Source organism: Opisthocomus hoazin, chromosome 19 (genome assembly GCF_030867145.1).
Source record: "Opisthocomus hoazin isolate bOpiHoa1 chromosome 19, bOpiHoa1.hap1, whole genome shotgun sequence".
In the NCBI taxonomy this organism is placed as follows: domain Eukaryota; kingdom Metazoa; phylum Chordata; class Aves; order Opisthocomiformes; family Opisthocomidae; genus Opisthocomus; species Opisthocomus hoazin.
In genome coordinates, this window is record NC_134432.1 from 17,423,657 (window position 1) to 17,445,370 (window position 21,714).

At 57.3% G+C, this 21,714-nt stretch overlaps 4 protein-coding genes and 1 long non-coding RNA gene across 9 annotated transcripts in view; 2 read left to right on the forward strand and 3 right to left on the reverse strand.

Moving 5' to 3' along the window:
* Positions 1–5: 5 nt before the first annotated feature.
* PPP6C (protein phosphatase 6 catalytic subunit) lies at positions 6–4,068 on the reverse strand. Its single transcript, XM_075439586.1, has 7 exons — positions 3,905–4,068; positions 3,727–3,822; positions 3,581–3,646; positions 2,485–2,626; positions 1,371–1,450; positions 1,029–1,238; positions 6–376 (listed from the first exon to the last, which is right to left on the reverse strand). Exons 1-7 carry the CDS (start codon positions 3,977–3,979, stop codon positions 128–130), a joined length of 918 nt encoding a protein of 305 aa, XP_075295701.1. The 5' UTR covers positions 3,980–4,068; the 3' UTR covers positions 6–127.
* Positions 4,069–4,151: 83 nt separating this feature from the next.
* RABEPK (Rab9 effector protein with kelch motifs) lies at positions 4,152–7,055 on the forward strand. The gene is made up of 7 exons (XM_075439396.1): positions 4,152–4,210; positions 4,288–4,436; positions 4,511–4,663; positions 4,829–4,990; positions 5,545–5,694; positions 6,316–6,465; positions 6,667–7,055. Exons 1-7 carry the CDS (start codon positions 4,152–4,154, stop codon positions 6,966–6,968), a joined length of 1,125 nt encoding a protein of 374 aa, XP_075295511.1. The 3' UTR covers positions 6,969–7,055.
* Positions 7,056–7,897: 842 nt separating this feature from the next.
* HSPA5 (heat shock protein family A (Hsp70) member 5) lies at positions 7,898–12,126 on the reverse strand. Its single transcript, XM_075439568.1, has 9 exons — positions 12,043–12,126; positions 11,744–11,876; positions 11,307–11,538; positions 10,846–10,983; positions 10,490–10,602; positions 10,019–10,409; positions 9,475–9,712; positions 9,139–9,306; positions 7,898–8,781 (listed from the first exon to the last, which is right to left on the reverse strand). Exons 2-9 carry the CDS (start codon positions 11,860–11,862, stop codon positions 8,222–8,224), a joined length of 1,959 nt encoding a protein of 652 aa, XP_075295683.1. The 5' UTR covers positions 11,863–11,876; positions 12,043–12,126; the 3' UTR covers positions 7,898–8,221.
* A 1,256-nt stretch (positions 12,127–13,382) lies between these two features.
* LOC142363597 (uncharacterized) lies at positions 13,383–15,314 on the reverse strand. The gene is made up of 2 exons (XR_012765848.1): positions 15,219–15,314; positions 13,383–13,811 (listed from the first exon to the last, which is right to left on the reverse strand). It is a non-coding gene; the product is annotated as an uncharacterized LOC142363597 (long non-coding RNA).
* Positions 14,625–21,714, forward strand: part of GAPVD1 (GTPase activating protein and VPS9 domains 1) — a 31,677-nt gene continuing 24,587 nt past the window's right edge. For 4 of the 5 annotated variants that reach the window (XM_075439221.1, XM_075439223.1, XM_075439224.1 and 1 more), the window contains exons 1-3: positions 14,625–14,684; positions 15,130–15,210; positions 21,175–21,390. In XM_075439221.1, the coding sequence (XP_075295336.1) occupies positions 15,191–15,210; positions 21,175–21,390 (236 nt within the window). In that variant the 5' untranslated portion in view covers positions 14,625–14,684; positions 15,130–15,190. Of the gene's footprint in view, positions 14,685–15,129; positions 15,515–21,174; positions 21,391–21,714 lie in introns of those variants that run through there. The other variant, XM_075439222.1, reaches the window with a different exon arrangement.

The window sequence follows — 21,714 nt, forward strand, 5'->3', positions numbered from 1 at the left end:
CGTCATACACAATAAATTTACATAATTTAAAAATAAGAAAGGCCGGAGGCAGCATTTCAGCAGCAAAGTGCTCGATAAAAAGTATATTATAGTCGGGGGACGGCACGGGGGGCAGCCGGGAGGGGGCTCAGAGGAAGTACGGCGTGGTGGTCCGCGGTGGAATGACGCGCTCTGAATCCGGGACGGCACGGAACAGCTTTGGTTCTCTGGTGTTGACGTCCTTGAAGACCATGATGGACGCGATGTTCCCGCAGCGGTAGCAGTAGTTGGGGGCAGACCACACCGTCACCAGCTTCTCGTCGAACATGAACTTGTAGCCTTCGTGGACGAGTTGGTGCGCCCTGCAGATGAGCTTCAGGTTGTTGATGTGAACAAACTGCAAGGGGAAGACGTGAGGTCAGCGAGCTGCCAGCCGCCACGCCGCAGCCCCGGCCCGCGCAGCCCCGGGGGTGCAGAGGAGCTCCTGCACCCAGGGCGCTGAAAGAAGCCGCCTGGGTTTTGGGCAGCGAGGAGCCGCCGTGAAGCGCGGGCGGCGGCGGCCAGGCCTGTGCTGCCCACGAGGCTCGGTCCTCCCCGGCGCGCGGGCGGAGCGCCCCGGGGACAAAGCCCGGCCCGAGCCCAGCCCTCGTGCGGCAGCCAGGTCAGGGCCCGAGCAGGTTGGCGTGCCAGCCCCGAGGAGTCCGCTCGCTGCTTTCCAAAGTAATAAAAATTAAGAGTTTTTAAGAAAAAGGGTATTTTTATCCCCCCTCAGAAAAGCATTCCAGCCAACCCCGGGCGACACGAGCGACCCTCACGGCGTTCCGCTGTCAGAAGGCAAGGTCAGCACTGCCGCAGCTGCATCTGCGCTCTCCAGTTCCCGCGGCTCAGCTCTCCGAGCTGACTCGAGACACCCCCCCCCCCCTCACAAGTAACGGTCGTCCCCTCATGCGCCCTCGACCCCCCGTCGCGAGGGGACCATCAGACGGAGCGGAACGCTGCAGCCGCTGCCAGACTGCGGTCGCTTCGTGCCGCGTGCACGGCAGCATTACCTCGTTCGTCACCTTTGCACCGAAGAGCCAGCCCGCTCCCCGCGGACTGATGGCCCACGTGTCGACGTCCTCGGGGTCAGACCACACGAGGTCGCAGAAGGCGCCTTTGTGAGGAATTTCTTGATTACGTTCAATGGTTCGAATCTGATCGAGCGTCTTGATGTCTGGGGAGAGGCCACCGTGCACGCAGAGGATCTGCTCGTCTATTAACTGCAGAGAGAGAGAGACGCGCGGAACGCTCCCGGCACGGAACGCTGCCGGCTGACCCTCAGAGGTCACCAACTCCAGAATTCACATTTAGACAATGCGTTTGCATTTTTGTAACGCGGCGTTTCCACTTACAGCTGCTATTGTGAGCATGTCGAAGACTTTGGTGCAGTATCTCCAAGCGTTCGCATTTCCGTATTTCGTTTGGCACTCATCTGTTGAACAGAGAATTGTTCTGTCTCAGCGGCGCAGCAGGCGCGCAGAGCGGAGGCAGACCCTCAGAGCAGAGCTCGGCAGTCAGGCGCACGGCGAGACCCCTGGCAGGGGCACCGCGCGGTCGCTGGGACGCGCTGGGCCCCGCGCCGGGGCAGCGAGGCGCCTGCTGGAGATAAAACAGGGCCTCGTGCACGCGGCTGGCGACGCTCCCACTGCTCCCCCGGGCTGGGAACTGACCCCCACCGCACCGCTCGAGCCCTTACACCACAGATTTCCGAAGCGTGAACCGGCCAGGGCCAGTGGAAAATATTCCTGCCACCCACGGGCGTTGCGGTGGCTCTGTTTAAAGCTACACGGAGGCGGCGGTGAACCTGCGGGCAGGCGTTTCGGAAGCGACCCGTGAACGCTGGGACTTGCCCTGGCTGACGCCTCCTCCAGAGGGAGGCTCCTTACAGGCTGTGTTCTCTGGGCGGGTGTCAGGTGCTTTCCGGGATTTCCTCCGGTTTTATCAACGCCCCCCACAACAACAAGGAAGTTTCCAAGGAAATGAATTCCCTTGTTTTTTCAGACACTTGTTCCGCTGCTTGCTTCTGGCCAGCGGCGTTTCCCCAGGTGCTCGCTGGTGACACTGCAAGCCCCCGCCGCAGACTCGAGGTGTGACACCCATTTCCAGTTACACGGAAATCACAGTAATGCCGTCACCTCACGCAGAACCTTTCGTTACGAAACACCAGAGCCCGTTCTGTAGACACGCAGACCGTCCCTACAACGGAACGTGGCACCAAAAACCATCCCGAGCCCCCTGAGGCTGGAGGGAAAGAGCAGCGAGACCGGGGCTGAACCACGTTCTGCTTCACAAGCACAACGAGCGCGTTCACAGATGACAAAGCTCGAGTTTGCCCGAGCCCAGCCCCCAGCCAGGCCCAGGAACGCCCGGCAGCGCTGCCCCCGAACGGGCCGCCCCCGGGCAGGACGCCGCGCTCGTTTCTCGCCCGTTGGCCCCCGTTCCGCAGTCGCTTGGACAGAGACTTACCGTAAAATCCGTACACCTGCGTTATCTGCCTGCTTTCGTGATTGCCTCGCAACAGCGTGATTCGGTCCGGCCACTTGGCTTTCAGCGCCAGAAGGTAAGTGAAGGTCTCCAGGCTGTAATACCCTCTGTCCACAAAGTCACCCTGCAAGTCCCAGCAACGTTTGTCAACGCAGCAGCAGCCAAACGGAGAAACGCAAAGTGACGCAGCCGCTCCGGCTCCTCGCAGCGCCCGCGCCCAGCGCTGCAGGGAGCCGGGATCAGCCGGGACCGGTGAGAACACGGGTGCTGCTCACTGGGGCTGCAGCTCCGAGCCCGCCGGCGCTGCCCCGGCCCGCGGCAGGGTGCGGCCGCCCTGCCGGCACAGCTCTGCTGACGGACGCTGCGCACCACGGATGGGCACTGCACACCGCTCAACGGGCACCGCGCTGTGCTCGATGGGGACCGCGTGCTGCTGCTGAGCATCGTGTGCCGCTGACGGGCACCGCGCGCCGCTGACGGGCGCTCTACACTGCTCGCTTGACAGGCGCCGCGCCCCGTGCCCGCAGCGCTTCATAGAATCACAGGTTGGAAAAGACCTCTAAGATCATCGAGTCCAACCGTCCACCCAACACCACCATTGCTACTAAACCATATCCTGAAGTGCCACATCTACACGCCTTTTAAACACCTCCAGGGACGGGGGGAACACCTCCAGGGACGGGGAATCTCATTACCTGGGAGCAGAGCCCAACCCCCCCTCCCTGCCCCCTCCTGTCAGGGAGCTGCAGAGAGCGATGAGGTCCCCCCTCAGCCTCCTCTTCTCCAGCCTGAGCAGCCCCAGCTCCCCCAGCTGCTCCCCATGGGACTTGTTCTCCAGCCCCTGCCCAGCCTGGCTGCCCTGCTCTGGCCACGCTCCAGCCCCTCCATGTCCTGCTGGGAGCGAGGGGCCCAGAGCTGAGCGCAGCCCTCGAGGGGCGGCCGCACCAGCGCCGAGCGCAGGGGCCCGATCCCTGCCCTGCTCCCGCTGCCCACACCATTGCTGGTCCAAGCCAGCACCCCGCGCAGTGGCACCCAGCACCCCGCACCCAGCCCGCACCCGGCCCGGCAGCCCGCGTACCATGAAGATGTAGTTGGTGTCGGGGACCTGCCCGCCGGTCCGGAACAGCTCGCACAGGTCGTAGAACTGCGGGGGGGGGGAAGCGGAGCCTGAGGGCGGCGCCCGCCGGCCCCGCCGCCGGCCCCGCCGCCGGCCCCGCGCGTTACCTGCCCGTGGATGTCCCCGCAGACGGTGACGGGCGTGGAGACGGGCTGCACGTTGGACTCCTCCAGCAGCAGGTCGCACACGTAGTCACAGAGGCGCTACGGGAGGGGAGCGGGTGAGCGCCGGCCCCGGCCCGCACCCCGCGCCCCGCGCCCTGCCCCGCGCCCCGCCGCCCCGCACCTTGAGGTCGTTCTCGGGCAGGTACTTGCAGAGCCGCGCGATCTCCACGTACTTGTCCAGGTCCAGCGGCGCCATCTTGGGACGGCGGCTGCGGGCCGGAAGCGGGGCCCGGCACTTCCGGGGAGCGGCGCGGGCGCCGGCGGAAGCCCGGCGGCACTTCCGGCGGGCGCGGGGCGGAAGGCGGCAGCCGCTTCCTCCCGGGACCGCGCTCCGGTGCCCGGCCCGGCCCGGCCCGGCCCGGCCCGGCATGGGCCCGCGGGCGCTGCCGCCGCTGGAGCCGGGGAGCCGCCCGCAGCCGGGCAAGTGGTGAGCGGGGGGGGCGGGGCGAGGGCGGTCCCTGGGCGAGGCCCGGCCCGGCTGAGCCCCGCCCCCCCCCCCCGCAGGTACCGGCTGTCGCCGCGCGGGGACCGGCCCCGCGGGCGCGTGGGCCACGGCTGCCTCTTCCTGGCGGGCGGCGGGGCCGGGCGCGTGCTGCTGGTGGGCGGCGCCGACCCCGCGGGCGCCTTCGGGGACGCGCACTGGGCGGAGCTGGGTGAGCCCGGGGGACCGGGGGGTGGGACCGGGGCGGGCCGGGCCGGTGCCGACCGCGCTGCCCGGTGCCCGCAGGCTCGCACCGCTGGGCCGCGGCCGGCTGGAGGGGGCTGCGCCCGCGCTACGAGCACGCCACGTTCGTGCCCGCCGCCGCCCCGCCGCGCCTCTGGGTCTTCGGCGGCGCCCACCCCGCCGGGAACCGGAGCTGCGTCCAGGTGCTGGACCCGGGTGAGTGCCCGCGGAGCCCCGCACCAGGACCGGCCCGCCCCAGGGCCGCCCGGGGCTCCCCGCGACGTCCGCGCCCGGGCCGGGCCAGGCCGTTCCCGGCGAGGGGCAGCGGAGCGCATGTGCTGTCACACGCCGGTCACTTCGTTAACCGCGTGTCTTCATTAGAAACCGGGACGTGGGAGAGCCCGGCGGTGAGCGGCGTGCCGCCGCCGCCCAGGACGTTCCACACCTCCTCGGCGGCCGTGGGGGACTGCCTGTACGTGTTCGGAGGGGGGGACCGCGGGGCAGAGCCCGTCCGGGACCGGCGGCTCCACGTGTTCGACACAGGTACCTCGGGATGCGCGACGGGCCCTCGCGCCCAGCGGCGGCACCCGCCCGCTGCCGAGCGTGAGCTCTGCGCTTCGGGTTCGGTCCAGGGCACGGAAACGTCGGGCCCCTGCTTCGGCGGCAGGCTCGGATGGGTGGCGGGCGCGCCTCGCCGGTGACACACGCGTGTCTGTGTAGACCCTGGGAATTCGGGCCGAAGCGGCAGCGTAAAGCTCTGTGAAGCTCTGGGGTGAGGAACGCCACGGGAGATGGGGGGGATCCACCACGTCTGCCTCCTTCCCGGGGTGGCATCGCCCTGTGCTGCTCGCGTGCCGTCGGAGCTGTCCCTCGTGCCCCTGTGTGCACCAGGGAGGGTTTGCTTTCCGGTGTGAATTCGTTGTGCGGGTGGGTGGCCCGAACAGCACACGAGCTCTGCCGGAGGGCTCGCCGGCGCTTCGTGGTGCGGCGGTAACTCCTCCCCAGCCCCACTGGAAGCCTCGACAGGGCTCGGGGGTCTCCGGTTTGTGGAGCTTCCAGAGTTCGCTTCCCAATGCGTGTGCACGCCCCATTTCCAGCCACCTTGACCTGGTCCCAGCCAGAGACTCACGGCGACCCCCCCTCTCCTCGGCACGGACACGTTGTGGTTGCGGTGGGGACCAAACTCTTCATCCATGGAGGTTTAGCCGGAGATGTGTTTTACAGTGATCTGTTCTGCATTGACATAAGTAAGTACGGTACAGGTACCGCAGAGCAGTGTGTGATGTGTTTTGATTCCGGGGCACCTTTTTTCCTAAAAGATCCATTCTTAAGTGCTTAAAATATGACCCAGTTTGTTTAAAACAACGGAACTTGTGGGTCTACTTTAGGGCTATGAGGAGGATGAGGGGACTGGAGCATCTCTCCTACGAGGAGAGGCTGAGGGAGCTGGGCTTGTTCAGCCTGGAGAAGAGAAGGCTGAGAGGGGACCTTATAAATGCCTCTAAATATCTGCAGGGTGGGGGTCAGGAGGATGGGGCCAGACTCTTTCCAGTGGTGCCCAGCGACAGGACAAGGGGCAACGGGCACAAACTGAAGCAGAGGAAGCTCCAGCTGAACCCGAGGAAGAACTTCTTCCCTCTGAGGGTGACGGAGCCCTGGCCCAGGCTGCCCAGGGAGGCTGTGGAGTCTCCTTCTCTGGAGATATTCCAGCCCCGCCTGGCCGCGGTGCTGTGCCCCCTGCTCTGGGTGACCCTGCTTGGGCAGGGGGTTGGGCTGGGGGATCCCCACAGGTCCCTGCCAACCCCAAACATTCTGTGACTCTGTCTTTTGTAATCCATAACCATGGATGCGTTCTTCTGCTCTGACAGATGACATGAGATGGGTGAAGGTACCAGCCACTGGCGACGTCCCGGGAGGACGGGCATCCCACGCGTCGGCTGCGTTCAGAGACCACGTGTACATTTTTGGCGGGCTGGGTCCGGGCGGGGCGCTGGACACCACGTACAGGTACCACACAGGTACGCAGCCTGCCCTCGGCGGCACAGCAGTGGGTGCCGCGCTGCCCCGGGGCCTCGCCCCTGCTGGGCAGCACCCTGGCGCTGGGGTTACGCCTCGGTGATGTTGAAACCCAGGCTAGTGAACAAGGTCACTGTCCCGGCGCGCTTTTTAAGCCCGTGAAGCTACGTGTGAAGACAGGAGTGTGTGTCTTTGCACCGCAGAGCAGCAGCAGTGGACACTCCTGCAGTTCGACTGCCCTGTGCCTGCCGGGAGGCTGGACCACGCCATGTGTGTCATTCCCTGGCGCACTGGAGGGAGCGGGGCCACGGGCGCTGCCGCCCAGGAGGACAGCGCGGGGAAGGAGCCGGCGACGGCAGCAGGCGACGGAGCTGGGCCTTCCCAGGAGAGCCTCCAGGAGCCGGGGTGCGCGGAGGACGCTGCCATGCACCTGCTGTTAGTGTTTGGGGGGATGGACACGCAGGGGGAGATCTACAGGGACTGCATCGTCACTCGGATCGCCTAGCAGAGCGGCCGTCCCTTCCTGCGCGGTTTTTATGCTACTGTCAGCTGAAGTGCATTCGTCTTTCCAATAAATGAGTTCTTGCCCTCAGGCGGGTGGCACTGTGCTGATGCAGCCCTGGGGTACCGGCGCCGTGCGTACGCGGTCCTGCTGGCCGTCGGCGCAGCATTCCCTGTGGCTGCAGCCGCTGGCACTTGGCCGAAGGCTGCTGGAGCGTGGCTGCAGGCCTTCCACCACAAGAAACTCGTGTACTGCTGGCTACAGAAACACTTCGACCTGCAGAGCCACAGCCTTGTCTGGAAAGAAAGTTTCTTGGGGGGAATGATTTGAAAGTTTGAGCTTTCACTATTTTCAAAATGAGTACAGGAAAAACAGAGAAAAGTTGTCCCCCGCAGCAGGGAAGATGTGAAGGGGCAAGGGCTTGAGGGAACGACAGGAGCAGGCACCACTCAGGGCCATCACCACTCAGGGCCATTTCTTATCTAATCCCTGGAACTGGATATGGATGACAGCCAAACAAAAAGACTGAGTTTCCACTTAAGACAGGGTTTTTAAACATTTATTAGTCTTCAGAAACCTGCTCAGTTGCCTCCTGTGAGAAAGTAGTACTTCCTAGAAATAGCTTTAATACTGCAGGAAGTTCTGATGGCAAAGCATGGGAGGGATGACCTTCCTCTGGGGCAGGCAGCACAGGCTCTGCCCAAGCAGGGGAGCAGAGGCTGCTCCAGCCAGAGCAGGAGAGGGCAAAGCCACCCTGCAGCCCCAGCAACAGCCCCAGGGCAGAAGGTCACCCTGGTGCAAGGTGGGTAGGGGCTGCTGCAGCTCCCCGGGCCCCTGGAGGGCTCCCGTACCAAGAGCTCTGGGCCATAACCCTCATTCTGCTTCGAGCCAGCTGCTCTAACTGGGGACACGGAACAGGCAACCCCTGAAAGCCCAGTGTAAGTAACAAATTTATTGTGGTCACTTCAGGTAGAAAAGTTCTACGCCAAGTTCACATGACCAATTGTTAAATAGAACACTCCCACGGCCAATACTTCTAAACCCACGGCGCATTTACACTCCCCCCAACGACCCTTCCCCCCCCCGGCACCAAGCAACTGCTAACGAAAAGCAGTATACAGCCACTTCGGGCTAGCGGTTCCAGCTCCACTCACGAGTGAAGATTCAAAGTTACATTCCAAATTAAGAGTTCAATATTTTAAACAAGTGTTCCTGAGTCCAATATATACACACACCACATTGGGAGATGCCAGTATCTACAACTCGTCCTTCTCCGCCGCTTCCTCTTCGCCGGGGGGAGGGCCTGCGCTGCCGTACAGCTTGCTGACAATTGGCTGGACAACTTCCTCCAGCTCCTTCTTCTTTGCTTTGAAGTCTTCAATGTCTGCATCTTGATGGCTCTCCAGCCACTCGATCTTTTCCTCTACCGCTTTCTCTATTGTTTCTTTGTCTTCAGATGACAGCTTACCACCCAGCTTCTCTTTGTCCCCAATCTGATTCTTCAGGGAATAGGCATAGCTTTCCAGCTCGTTCCGGGAATCAATGCGCTCTTTAAGCTTCTTGTCTTCCTCTGCAAACTTCTCAGCATCGTTAACCATCCTCTCGATCTCTTCTGGTGTCAGCCGATTCTGATCGTTGGTGATTGTGATCTTGTTTTTGTTGCCGGTGCCCTTGTCCTCAGCAGTGACACGGAGGATCCCATTCACATCTATCTCAAAGGTAACCTCAATCTGGGGGACACCGCGGGGCGCAGGAGGGATTCCCGTGAGGTCAAAGGTTCCCAGAAGATGATTATCCTTGGTGAGGGGACGCTCTCCTAGAAGACACAATTAGATACGGTTTCAGTCGTGTCCAGCTGTGGTTTGTGCTCTGTGAAGCCACTAGCTACACCCCTTCTAAAGGTAAGGTTTTACTTTAGACACCTACAGTGTCACCTCTCACTGAGCTCTTCGGAACAGAACCATGGAGAAAAAACACTCTGGGAACAGCTTTTGATGCAGGTCAAGCAGCTCGATCAGAGCAGCTTCGGAAAGGCAGCACTGCTACTGAGCTCTTCTCCACAAGGAGATACCCATAACCATCTGGAACCATCTACAGCCTTTGTGACAAGACAGCAGCAAGTGAGAGGCCTACAGATTCCAGCTGTCACATGTCCACCACAGGGGACACTTACCCTCATAGACCTTGATTGTCACAGTTGGCTGATTGTCAGAAGCCGTGGAGAAGATCTGAGACTTCTTTGTGGGAACAACAGTATTTCTTGGGATGAGCTTGGTCATGACACCTCCGACAGTCTCAATGCCGAGTGTCAGAGGACAGACATCGAGCAACACCAAGTCACCTGGAAGAGACAGAGCGCGAGACTGCCATGACTTCAACAGAAACACACACATCTCACCACTGCTAACGGGATCCTTCTGAAGGACTGGACGAGTTCCACTACGTCTGTCCATAACTCACACCCGCTGTTCAGAGCCACCACTCCAAGTGACAGCAAAGGTGTCATTACCTGTATCTTGGTCCCCAGAGAGAACGCCAGCCTGGACAGCAGCACCATAGGCTACGGCCTCGTCTGGATTGATGCCACGAGAAGGCTCTTTCCCATTGAAGAACTCTTTAACTAGTTGCTGTATTTTGGGGATGCGAGTAGAGCCGCCAACAAGAACAATCTCATCAATATCAGACTTCTTTAGGTCAGAATCTTCCAGAACTTTCTGAACGGGCTTCATAGTGGAACGGAACAGGTCCTAGGAAGACAAAACCACCCAGGACTGTTAAGACCATATTCCCACACGCCTCGCCTCTGAATTATGTGGCCTTACAGTGCCAAGGACAACCACTATGGAAGAAGAACATCAACCAGCTTATGACCAGCCCCGATGACACCTCAGCTGTCACCAACACACACAGCCCCAGCTACCCCGGGAAGGAGCAGCTGCCTGCTCTGGGAGTTATTTATACCCCAAAGCACAACATCACAGCATGAAATGCTGCAGCTTGACAAGTCTCCAGTCTAGAGCTGAGGCAATGTGACTTTACCCTTCTAAACTTACCATGTTCAGCTCCTCAAACTTGGCTCGAGTAAGTGTCTCTGAGAAATCCTCTCCCTCAAAGAAGGATTCTATTTCAATCCTAGCCTGGTGCTGAGATGACAAGGCTCGCTTTGCTTTCTCCACCTCCCGCCTCAACTTCTGCACAGCTCTGTTATCCTTCCTGACATCTTTTCCAGTTTTCTTCTTGTAGAGTTTGATGAAGTGTTCCATTACACGCTGGTCAAAGTCTTCTCCACCCAGGTGAGTGTCACCATTGGTAGCCACAACTTCAAACACTCCGTTATCAATTGTGAGGAGGGAGACATCAAAAGTTCCACCGCCCAAGTCAAACACGAGGATATTCTTCTCGCCCTCTCTCTTGTCCAAGCCGTAAGCAATGGCAGCAGCCGTTCTGCAGAGGGAACAGCCCGTTCAGGAACCCAGGACTACGACCCCCACCTCCCCCACCGGCAGCAGGATAAGGCTACTCACGGCTCGTTGATGATTCGCATCACGTTCAGCCCCGCAATGGTTCCTGCATCCTTCGTGGCCTGGCGCTGAGCATCATTGAAGTAGGCTGGCACAGTAACAACAGCATGGGTAACCTGAATAATGAACAATAGATACAATTTTGTTTAGAAATGAAAGCGCATCGCCACAGCAGTGCTGGTAACAAGCAGCCCACTGTTCTTTAAAGAGAAATAGAAGCCCATCATCAGCTGAGCTGCCTCAGGTTCCAGCAGCACTGAGCTTTGGACTGCAAGGCCAGTCCGCAGTTTCAGGCCACTCATCTTTAGTTTTGCAAAGCTGCTGCGTTAGGTTATTATTAGAAGCACTCATGAACTTACTTTCTTCCCCAAGTAAGCCTCTGCAGTTTCCTTCATCTTTGTCAGGACCATAGCAGAAATTTCTTCAGGAGCAAATGTTTTTGTCTGTCCACCTCCAACATCAACTTGAATATGGGGCTTGGCTTTCTTTTCAATAACCTGAAAAGAACAACATATACTGTCCTATCCACCAATTCATAGACTCATTCCCTCCTGTCCCAGTGTTTCTTTCTGTCTGAAGACTAAACAAAGCCTCTATACAACAAGACATAGCCTGAATACCAGCTACCACAGGGAACTGTTGTCTCTGCACCACCGCCACTTCCCCGCACCCCAACCTTCTCAGGAGGGCGAGGGAACTGCAGGGGTGCTCCGAAGGGTGCCATGATACAGTAGCCTCGCCCTTCCCCTGCGAGAGAAAGGCAGGCAGCATCTGCAGCCCACTCCTCCGCCCGGACACGCAGACTCCCCCCGCCGCCCACCTTGAAGGGCAGGTACTTGATGTCCTGCTGCACGGAAGGGTCATTCCAGGTGCGGCCGATGAGCCGCTTGGCATCAAACACGGTGTTCTCAGGGTTGGACGTGAGCTGGTTCTTCGCGGCGTCCCCGATCAAGCGCTCACCCTCGGGCGTGAACGCCACGTAGGACGGCGTGATGCGGTTCCCCTGGTCGTTGGCGATGATTTCCACGCGACCGTTCTTGAAGACGCCCACGCTGCGGGGAGCAGAGCCGTCAGGCGGCAGCGGGGCCTGCACTCCACCCCCTCCCCCCCACCGCTCCCTTCCCCTCTCCCCGGAGCCGCAGCCCGCCTCCCCCCCGAGGCCCAGCGCTCCCCGCAGACCCACAGGCCCAGCCGCCGCCACCCCCCCCCCCCTCCCCGGGGCTCAGCCGTCCCGCCCCGGGCCCGCTCCCCACGCACCAGGAATAGGTGGTGCCGAGGTCGATGCCCACCACCGTGCCCACATCCTCCTTCTTCTCCTCGTCCTCCGCCCGCGCGCCGCCCAGCAGCAACAGCACGGCCAACACGAGGCGCCTCATCCCGACCGCTCGCCCTGACAAGAAGCCGCCGGTCACAAAATGGAGGCGCCACGTGCGCGCCCGGTAACGCCGCCAACCCCCGACCCCCTCCCGCAGCCGCTCCTGCCGCTCGGGCCGGACCCTCCGGCCGCCCCCCCCCAGGCCCCGCGGGCCGCCCCGGGCCTGCGCCACCGCCCTTACCGTCCGCACCCGAACCGCCGCGTCCCGACTGCCGCTGAGGGGCCAGGCCGCGCCGCCCGCCCTTATATACCTTCCGTTACTGTCTCGTGGAGGCTCGCCATTGGCCCCAGCGCCCTCGCTGGAGCCTCCGCATTGGTTGGCTGCTACTAAGCTGGCCTTCCTTCATTGGCGGGAATCAGGCGGTCCCTCTGACATACCTGGCGCGCCCCCCTCCCGCCACGCCATTGGCTCCCCCCGCCGGCGCCGCGGACCAATCAGCAGAGAAGCGTGAGCCAAGCGGAGGGAGCCCATTGGCCGGAGGCGGATGCCATGGCGGGGCCGGGGCGGGGGCCGGGGGGACGTTCTGGAAGTTTCCATGGTTACCGGCCCTGGGGCCCGCAGCCGCTATTGGCGGGTTCAGCCTCGGTGGCCCGCGCACACGCGACGCCTCCCGCCCGGGGCGCCCGCCGGGACCCGATGAGCGCGGTGAGGCAGAGCCCTGGCCCTGGCCCTGGCTGGGTGGGCGCGGCCCTGGGCCGCCGAGTGGGGCCCGGCGCGGCGGGGCCTGCTGCGCCCGCGGACAGACCCCTGCCGGCCGCCGGCCCCCGGCCCCGAGCAGCCGCCACAGCGCCGGGACAGGGTGGGCGTGAGGAGGCGAGGGGCAGGTCCCTCCGCCGGCGTTCCGCGGTGCGGACCCCCACCGGGGCCGGGCGCGGGGCTGGGGGCGGCCGCTCTCCCGGGGCAGGCACCCGCCGTGCCGTCCGGCCACCAAGGCCCCGTGCCCTCCCCGGGGCGTGGCGCGGTGTCGCCTCAGCCGCCAGGCCTCTGGGGTGGGAAATCCCGCAGCAAGGGCGAGGCGGCGGCCCCGGGACCAGGCCTGCCGCGCGCGGGTGCCGCGCCTGGCTGCGTCTCCGCTGGCCGCACGGCTGCAGGTGGCGTGTACGTGTGTGCTCTGCCCGCTTACACTGCAGGTCACGTCGTAAGGCACAAGGCACAGCCACAGAACTTGAAAGTTTTGAGTGGCTGGAGAGTGACATGAGAAATTAAAAGCTGTTCATTCACCGCTGGATGACAGCAGACCTGAGATCTGTCCATAATAATTTCCGGTAACTGCAGCACAGCGAAGCGGTTACAGGCAGAGGGAGCGCGCTGTGTTCAGGCAGCGCTCCGCCAGCGTGAGCCACGTCAGGAGTTCCCTCTCAGGGCAGCGGGGCCTGGTCCCGCTGCCGGGGCTGCCTGGGGTTGTGAAGTGAGGCAGCGTCAAAGGACTCGGTGGTTACTCAGCACACGTCTGGAAGTGCCGCTTGGGTCTCCGTGCTGATCTTTCTGTTTTACAGTATATTTTGCATTCTTTAGATCTGTTTGTGGCTTTGGGTTTTTTATTGAATTACATCTGCATTGCATTCCCATTGATGTGGTTTTCTCCTTTTAAAAATCCTGAGGTGTCTGATGCAAACTCCTGAGCTTAGTCCTTGAAGGGAGCCATCCCCTGGTATAGCTGTGCGTCCTGAGAGCTGTGAATAACGTAGGCATTTGATGTCTTCTCAGGAAACCTCGTGCAGACAGGGCAGGGGGGGTTTCACGCTTCTGGGCGGGATGACGCGGTGAACACCGCCGGCGTTCTGCGTTGCGGTTGGGAATACAGCTGGCTGCACGCTACCAGACGTGGCAGCGTGCTGGTGCGTTGTGTGTTTCAGCTTTGTGAACATTTTCTTCTTATATATAGCAGCTTGCTATAGTTGTTTCTAAAATCTCACTTGGATGTTAAAAGCCCAATTACAGAAGACATTCTGCTTTATCAGAGGAGAGAATACCAGGCAGTTAGGAAAAAGGAGCACATAGACAATATTTTGGAGAGTGAGAGATACAACATGTAAACTCCTGGCTTTTGTTTTGAGCTGCCCAGTGGGAAGAGCTTTGCGGGTAACTTGGGCATAAAAAGCCGTCAGCTGTGGTGGCTCAGGCATCGTCCCTTCCCCACAGAAACCGCCATCGAGCCTGGACACCCTGCCCTCCTTCACCGAGCCCCGGGGAGCCCATCCCTGGGAATATCCAAGGCCAGGGGCTCTGAGTGACCTGGTCCTGTTGCCCCTCAGCCTGAGGGACTCCAAGGGGCCTGAGGGACTCCAGGGGCCTGAGGGACTCCAAGGGGCCTGAGGGACTCCAAGGGGCCTGAGGGACTCCAGGGGCCTGAGGGACTCCAAGGGGCCTGAGGGGCTCCAGGGGCCTGAGGGACTCCAAGGGGCCTGAGGGACTCCAAGGGGCCTGAAGGACTCCAGGGGCCTGAGGGACTCCAAGGGGCCTGAGGGACTCCAGGGGCCTGAGGGGCTCCAAGGGGCCTGAGGGGCTCCAGCGGCTTGGGGGGCTGCAAGGGGCCTGAGGGGCTCCAAGGGGCCTGAGGGGCTCCAAGGGGCCTGAGGGACTCCAAGGGGCCTGAGGGACTCCAGGGGCTTGGGGGGCTCCAAGGGGCCTGAGGGGCTCCAGGGGCCTGAGGGACTCCAGGGGGCCTGAGGAACTCCAGGGGCCTGAGGGGCTCCAGGGGCCTGAGGGACTACAAGTCCCAGGAGCGCGGCCGCCGTTCCCGCCCGCCGCCTGCGCAGTGCCGCGCCTGGCCCGAGGCCGCAGCGGGAGCCGGGCGGCGGAGGAGCCGGGGCGCTGGCCGGGTAAGGGAGCGCTCGGAACACCGTCCCCGGCCCCGATCCCCCCCCGCCCCCCCGGTTCCGCTCGGTCTCGTCGCCCCGAGGAGGAGGAGGAGGGTGGGGGGGGGAAGGCGAGGCCCGGCCGCCCCGTAGCGCGCCCGCCGGCGCGGGGCCTGGCGAGACGCTGCGGTTCGTGAGGGGAGCGGGCCCGCGGGCGGGCTGCGGGGATCCCCGCTCGGGGGCGGGGGCGGGGGTCGGCACCGGGCGCGGTCGGCCGTGGGGTTTCCGCGGGTGTTTCCGCCAGCCCTCCCTGCCGTGTGGGTGCCCGCGGAGCGGCCGCCGCCGGGGTGTGGGGGGGGGGGTAGCGGGGGGGCTCGGCGGCCCGGAGGGGTTGGGCAGGGGTCGCCGCCGGGGCCGCCGGGCGCGGTGCTCGCTGCCGTCTCGCCCTTACGGCTTTCGTCTCCTGCAGGGCCCGAACTCGTAGCGTGGCGAGTTCCTGACTTCCCTTTTCCGTGGCTGACAGACCCCGAATGCCGGAGAACTTGGCCAGGCGAGTACCTGTCCTTTTTTCTTGCAAAGTCATGATACCGGGCGCCGAAGGAAGGGAGCCGTCACGACTGAGCTCTCGAACCGAGCATGTGACACCGCGCTTCCGGATAGGTACAATGCTATTTTTGTGAGCGATGCCGCTGGCTTGCAAGTGGAAGCTGCAGTTTGGAGATGACGGAGGGGGGAACGGCGCGGGCAGCGCACGAAGTCTGAAATACCGTGCTCTGTAGAAGCGGCAGGACGGCGGTGTTAGGCAGTGGGACTGCTGAGCTGCTGCTGCCGTGGAGGGCTCGGAAATATTTCAGGTACTCCACGCGAGGGGTTTGGTGTGAGGTTTGTCAGGTCCTGGAGAATATACTCTGTCCTTAGCAGCAGTTGCCCTTCATGGCGGGCCGCGGGTGGGAGGTTTCACAGTGCAGAGGGGAGCTGGTCTCCAGAGAGGGGGCTGGGAACAAGCTGGGTTTGTCGGTCTGAACAGTTTCGAGTTCTGCACTTCTGGCTAAAAGTTTAGTAGTATGACTCCTTATGTAAGGGGAACTCCTCTTTCTAGGATCATGAGCAACTGGAGCAGATTTTGACGTGGTTTTATGCTTTAGTTGATTCTTTGCTATGCAGTAATGCCGTAATGGATAACTTAGGAGGCAGCTGATCCTGTGCATTGCTGGTGAGTTCTGTTAAGGCGCACGAGAAATGAGGCGCTGCTTGCACGTAACGCTTGCTGGAGAGACGGTATGTTCAGTGCTAGTTGCAGAGGAGCCCCTGGGCAGAAACGAACTCGAAGTATGAGTTTCTTATTAATACTGATTAGAGAGTTGCGCTGCAGCAGATTGAAAATGCATTTTGCGTGTTGTATGCGTCTATTGAGATGGCGGGTATTGTAATGTGAGAATTCAGCAGATAACTCCTAGGTCATGGTGAACTGTCCTGCTGATACATGGACTTCTTGAGCTCAGCTTTGGGAGGCAGGCTGTTAGCTTATGTAAAGAAATAAGGTTTGTTAGTTATTACTGTAAATATTAATGAAGAAAGAGGTAGTTCATCTGGGGTGAATTAGCATGGAAGCTATTTAAACTTGCTTAGGAGTTATTTTTCAGCAAGCCAGAGTGATTGCAGTTTTGCTTTGCCCTGCCCTGCCTACATTAGATCTGCCCAAACTTGCTTTGGAAGTTGACTCTTGCGTAGTGAGACTCGGAGGAGCAATAACCCTGAGCAGGAAACGCCGGAGGAGGAAGAAGGATCTGGTGTACTAGCAGTGTTTACTACTTTGCTTAATCTCTTTTTTCTATCAACTGAATTGCAAAAATATTCGACAGAGATGTCACTTGTTCCTGTATGCCACAGTACAAGAACATGTACTATTGTAAAGTTGGAGTTCAGTACCTAAAGATTAAATGCAGTGTTCTCCAGGACTTCTAAATGTCGTGCGTTCATCAGAGGCGTAGGTTGGCTTGGGTTGTGAACACGTGTGTCGTGCTGATAGCAGGGCAGAACATCTTGGATGCTGTCAGGTCATGCGATCCTTGCTGTTGGTACGGTGGAGCATCACAAAGTGGAATTGTTTGAATTGTTGTGCTACGCTTCTCTTACCACATCACAGCTTTTAGTAGGTTACTAAGCAGTCTTGAAATAACTGACAAAAAATTGAAATGTTTTCAAAATGAAATTGTCAGGATTGAAAAATGATTTGCACATAGCAGGAGCTATTTAATATCTGTTGTTTCTTCACCCACAGCAGACTGTTGGCTATCTAAATTTCCTAAACTGTCTGCTTTATACGTCTGTGTACAGACATGTGTTGTTTTGGGTATGGTGCGTGGTAGTCATAAACCAGGTAACAGGGTAATTATGGGCACCTTTGTGTTTACGAGAAACTGATAAGGTCGTCTGACAAGCAAGGTTCTGGAACTAGTACCGGCCGAAGCTGCCACCCCTCACTCTGCTCCGATGCTGCTTTCTGCAGTGTGTCACCAAACACGCAACTGTGGCTGATTGCTGCTAAAGCTCCTGTCACCTGTGCTGGCATGGAGTGGATGTTGTGTAGCCTGGGAAGGTTGGAGAATGCAGCTGGTGTCGTTTCGTTCTGGTCGTAAAGGGAAGAGGTTTCTGGAGGGGAGCAGTATGTGTCATGTAGGTGTGTTGGTGTTACAACAGTTTCTTCTTTCAAGACCAGCTGTGTTAGTAGTATCAGTATCTGAAGAGAGTAACAGCGTCCGCATCTTGCTCAGTTAGGTTTTTTGGGTTGTCTGTACTATGCTGCAAGTTTCCTTTAGGGCCTGTCTGAAGCCTGCTGAAGCGCCGTGTGTATTAAACTACCTGCTTTACGTCTCTGCTGTTCTCAGATGTCTGCCAGAAACTTAAGGTGAAGACAAAGTTGTTTGCACTGTTGCTTGCTATACTTGTGTGACTTCAGAATAATTCATTTTTAAAAACTGGTAAAGGGGATTGAATGAGGCATTCCTCTTCACAGAGGTGTATTTCAGTAGCAATCTCTAGCGATCAAATTAGTTTAATTTTTGTGGAGGATTATAAAGATGGGGAAGCTGCCGATCCCTGCAGATCCTGCAGATTTTCATAGTCCTTGGCAAAGCAGTGGTACTTGCTAGCCTGCTGCAGTTCAGGTCCAGATCAGTTCTCCTCTGGCTTTTGTCATTTATGGTGTTCTGCAGTAGAGGCAGATGAGATGGACACGTGGGTAGTGACCAACGGATAGCGTATTGTCAGGTAGTCGTGGGACCAGTATCTTTCGAAGTGCAGGTGCAGGTAATGGTAGTCTTCGGAGCCTTATCTTGTTTTGGGCCTGAAGTTCACACTGGCAGTTGGTTTGTCAAAAATTAGAATGCATGGCAGTGTGCAACTTCTCACAGTTACTCCGTGCTTTGGTGTCTCTGTTCAGCAGCTGCGATGCTCTGTCGTGTCCCGAATCCTCTGTAGGTTAGGTGGTAACTTCTCTTTCTGAGTATGTGCGAGGCCCATACTGTCTTTTTTTCAGGTGGTGTCACAAATGGTACAGGGTTGTTTTGCAGTGGTCTGACCTTCTCCGCTGTTTTGTTTTTGTTTGCTGGACAGGTGGATTGTATGCATGTGCATTAGGACTCGGGACTGTGTTGGAGTCTTGCTTGCTGAGTATTAACTGTGGGTTGTTTTTTTTTATATTATTTTATTGTCTGTAGCTCCAGAAAGGGTTGCCAGCAATTTAACTGCTGTTTTGATAATCATAACTTACCAGAAAAAAGTTCTGTTGTTTCCAGGACACCTTTGTCTCTTTTGCTGACTGGGCTTTTGGAGGTCGCTCCCACCTGTGGGCCAGGCGAGCAAAGAGCAGTCTTTCCTCAGGGGCTGAAAGCTGTCAGAGTGCTTAGCCCATCTCTCATGCTGAAAACATCTTCTGGAGTAAAACAGAGAAAAAGACACTGGGTGAGACAGTGAGAGAAGTCGCTTTACTTGTCAGTGTAGGAGACACCTCAGAAGCCGTTTAATCGGCTTGTCTACTGTTAAACGTGTTTATAACAAGTGACACAGAAATAGAAACTTGTTTAGAAATTTGGCAAGGCAAAGGCGTAGGAACGCAGGCGAAGTCAGCAGGCTGTGCGTAGGGGGTACCTCATGTGGGTCCCCTCTTCCTTCCCAAAGCTTGCTCCCAAGCAGGAGAACTGCTGGGGCTAAATTTCTGTCCAGAAAAGTGGAGCCTGTGGGTGGACGCCTTAAAATGGACAATGTCAGCTGTAACGGTTAGGGCTTGATAAACTATGAGCAGCTCTCAAGTACAGCCTTACAGCGGAAGGCATCTGAAAAGGCAGAAGGTAGTTCTGCCGGTCTCATCTGTGTGTGTTTTTATGGATGCAGCTTCCTTTTCCTGGCCAGTATCAATAGCTCATAGCCTAATAACTAGTTATTAACGTGTTTGCCGGCAGTATCAAGTTTAATGCTGTTTTTTTGGCGAGCCCTTAAATTCTGGGACTAAAAATAAATTTATTGCAAGAAGCTGTTATCTGTTTCTTAAAGAACTTTGGCAGTAAAGTCAGTGTTTCTTTTTCTAATCGCTTCTCTGAGACCGTCCTGGTTAAAAACATCTGAATTCGTGCATCCTTCCGGTTCCTTGCTTAATCTCATCTTTGGATACGGGAGCTGTAACCACTGGTTAGGGTTGCTGGGGTTTTTTGTTAGGGTTTTGGGGGAGCTTTTTGAGGTTGATGTTTTTGAGACCGTTATATACACAGTTGTCTGTATTTGCTAGAAATGGCCTTTAAGCCATCAGGTGTAATAAGATTGCAACTTTGTGTGCGTAGAGACTTGTGACAGCATCCTTTTTTGGCTCTGTTAGGTTTTGGTTGCGAGGTTAAAAACTATAGATGAAAGAGCTTAACTACACACGCGAGGAGCAGTGGTGATTGTCGGTACATCTGGCTATCAGCCTTGCTCCACACACCGGAAAAAAACCCAACCAATATAAAACCTGTGCCTAATTAGGAAGCTGATCTGTATTCTGCAGAGAGGATCATCTCCCGCCACGCTGAGCAGTGGACTACAGATCTTTAAAAGGGGAGAGCATTAGGCCAGCACGTGGTTCGCTGTTTGTAGTTTCTCAAGCAGGGGCTGAATGCTCTTGTGAAGCGACGCTCCTCCAGAGTCACTGCAGGGGCTGGGAGGCAAGTTTTTCGTTGAATCGTGGTAAGGCTTTGAAGGGTTCATCGCCAGATCCCGTGACAGCTCTGCCATACATCCGTTACCGACAGATCTGACAGATAGCTGTTAGAGATTATGTCTGGATCAGGCCCTTTTTCTTCCCAAATTAGCTAGTACAGCTGCTAGTTCTGGTGGGAAGAAGACACAAAGCAGTTAATCATTCATTCCGCAGAATCTGATCTGCATGGTTCTACCCCTTCCCTGGTCAGTATTAGTGCAGTTGATGTTTTTTTTCTTCCATAGAGTTAATTTTTAGATGGATTAGCTCCTTGAACTTGTTTTGAATGGTGTGGTACTCCTTGTTTATCTAACTGCTGACTGGTAGCTGTTTTCTGGTTATGAAGTTAGAGCTGATGTTGCATTGAGACATAACAGTAGTTTGTGTAGATTTTTGTCCCTGATGTGAGATAAAAGCCTATGGTTGTTTTCAGTTTTTCTCTCTTTAAAACAGCATTTTTTGATTGTGGCCCAAAGAACTATTCTTCTGAATTGAAATATTTGAGGAATTTTTTCTGAACGAATTCTACTGTTGAGCAAAGTCTCCAGACTTATTTCCAACATCTGCCTTATCTGGCTATTGATACTCCTTGATTTTTTTTTTTTTTTTTTTTTAATTAGTGATACTATTTAATTTTTTTTTTAGCAGGTAAGACCAATACTGGGAGCTTGGTGCTTCTTATGCGTAGGTGAGAGAGGGCGTTTGTTGTGACAGGCCGGAGATAACCACACCGGAGTACTCGGATAGTGCTGCGTTATGTGGACATGCTTTAGGACAAAGTAGTAAGTGCAGAAATCTTTCTGCCTATTTACTTGACAGCGAGTCGGAATGGGACTCCTTCTCGTTTCCCCGAGCTTGCGTCACCAAAACTGCAGCAGTGGCCACATCTCTCCAAGTAATGGCCAGTTTCTTGCCTTGTGTGTTGGAGGAGTGGTGCGGGAGTTTGTAGCGCTGTACTGTACTGCTGTTTCAGTTCATGAGTGCGAGTTGAAAATACCATTCGCTACTGTTCGAGTGTCCCTGATGTGCTGACATAACAAGGGTTTAATGAAATTAGCAATTAGGAAACCTTGCATTAAGAGAGAGTGACTCAGTCATTAGGTGGTGGGCTGTGGATTGGAGAGAACATATGCTAACATGGAAGGGGCACAGCAGTATTTACTGCTAGATGTAAGTTTGTAACCTGCTTGTCACTTCACTGAGGCTGACAGAACTTGTTCCCTAACTGTTGGAATTCACCTGTTTCATTTTCTTTCCCTCTCGCTCTGTCCTTCTCTCTTTCAGTGAGTACTGTGTAATCTGCTCGCTGCCCAAGATGGTGAAGCTGGATATACACACGCTGGCTCATCACCTCAAGCAGGAGCGACTGTATGTAAACTCAGAAAAGCAACTTATTCAAAGGCTCAATGCAGATGTACTGAAGACAGCTGAAAAGCTGTACCGCACAGCATGGATTTCCAAGCAGCAAAGGATCAACTTGGACAGGCTGATCATAACGAGGTGACTTGGGGGGGCGGTCCTGGGGAGGACAAGCTCCTAAACTTCTGTCAATTGTAACAAATCTATCAGATTTTTCACACTTAATATCTGGAGTGCTTTGCTGTACTAATCGTAAAAATAGTAAGGTTTTAAAACAAATCTCATCTAGGGAATCTGTCTCGCCTGAGACTTACTTGTTGGCTGTTTAAGCTACCTTTTTTAACATATGTGTTTGTTTTGCTTCTGTTCATAGTTTATGGGGACAAACTCCCCCTATTCCTGAATTTGCAAATCATTTGTATTAACTACACGGAAAGAGTTTTTCCCTTGGTGGTAGTCTTGGTA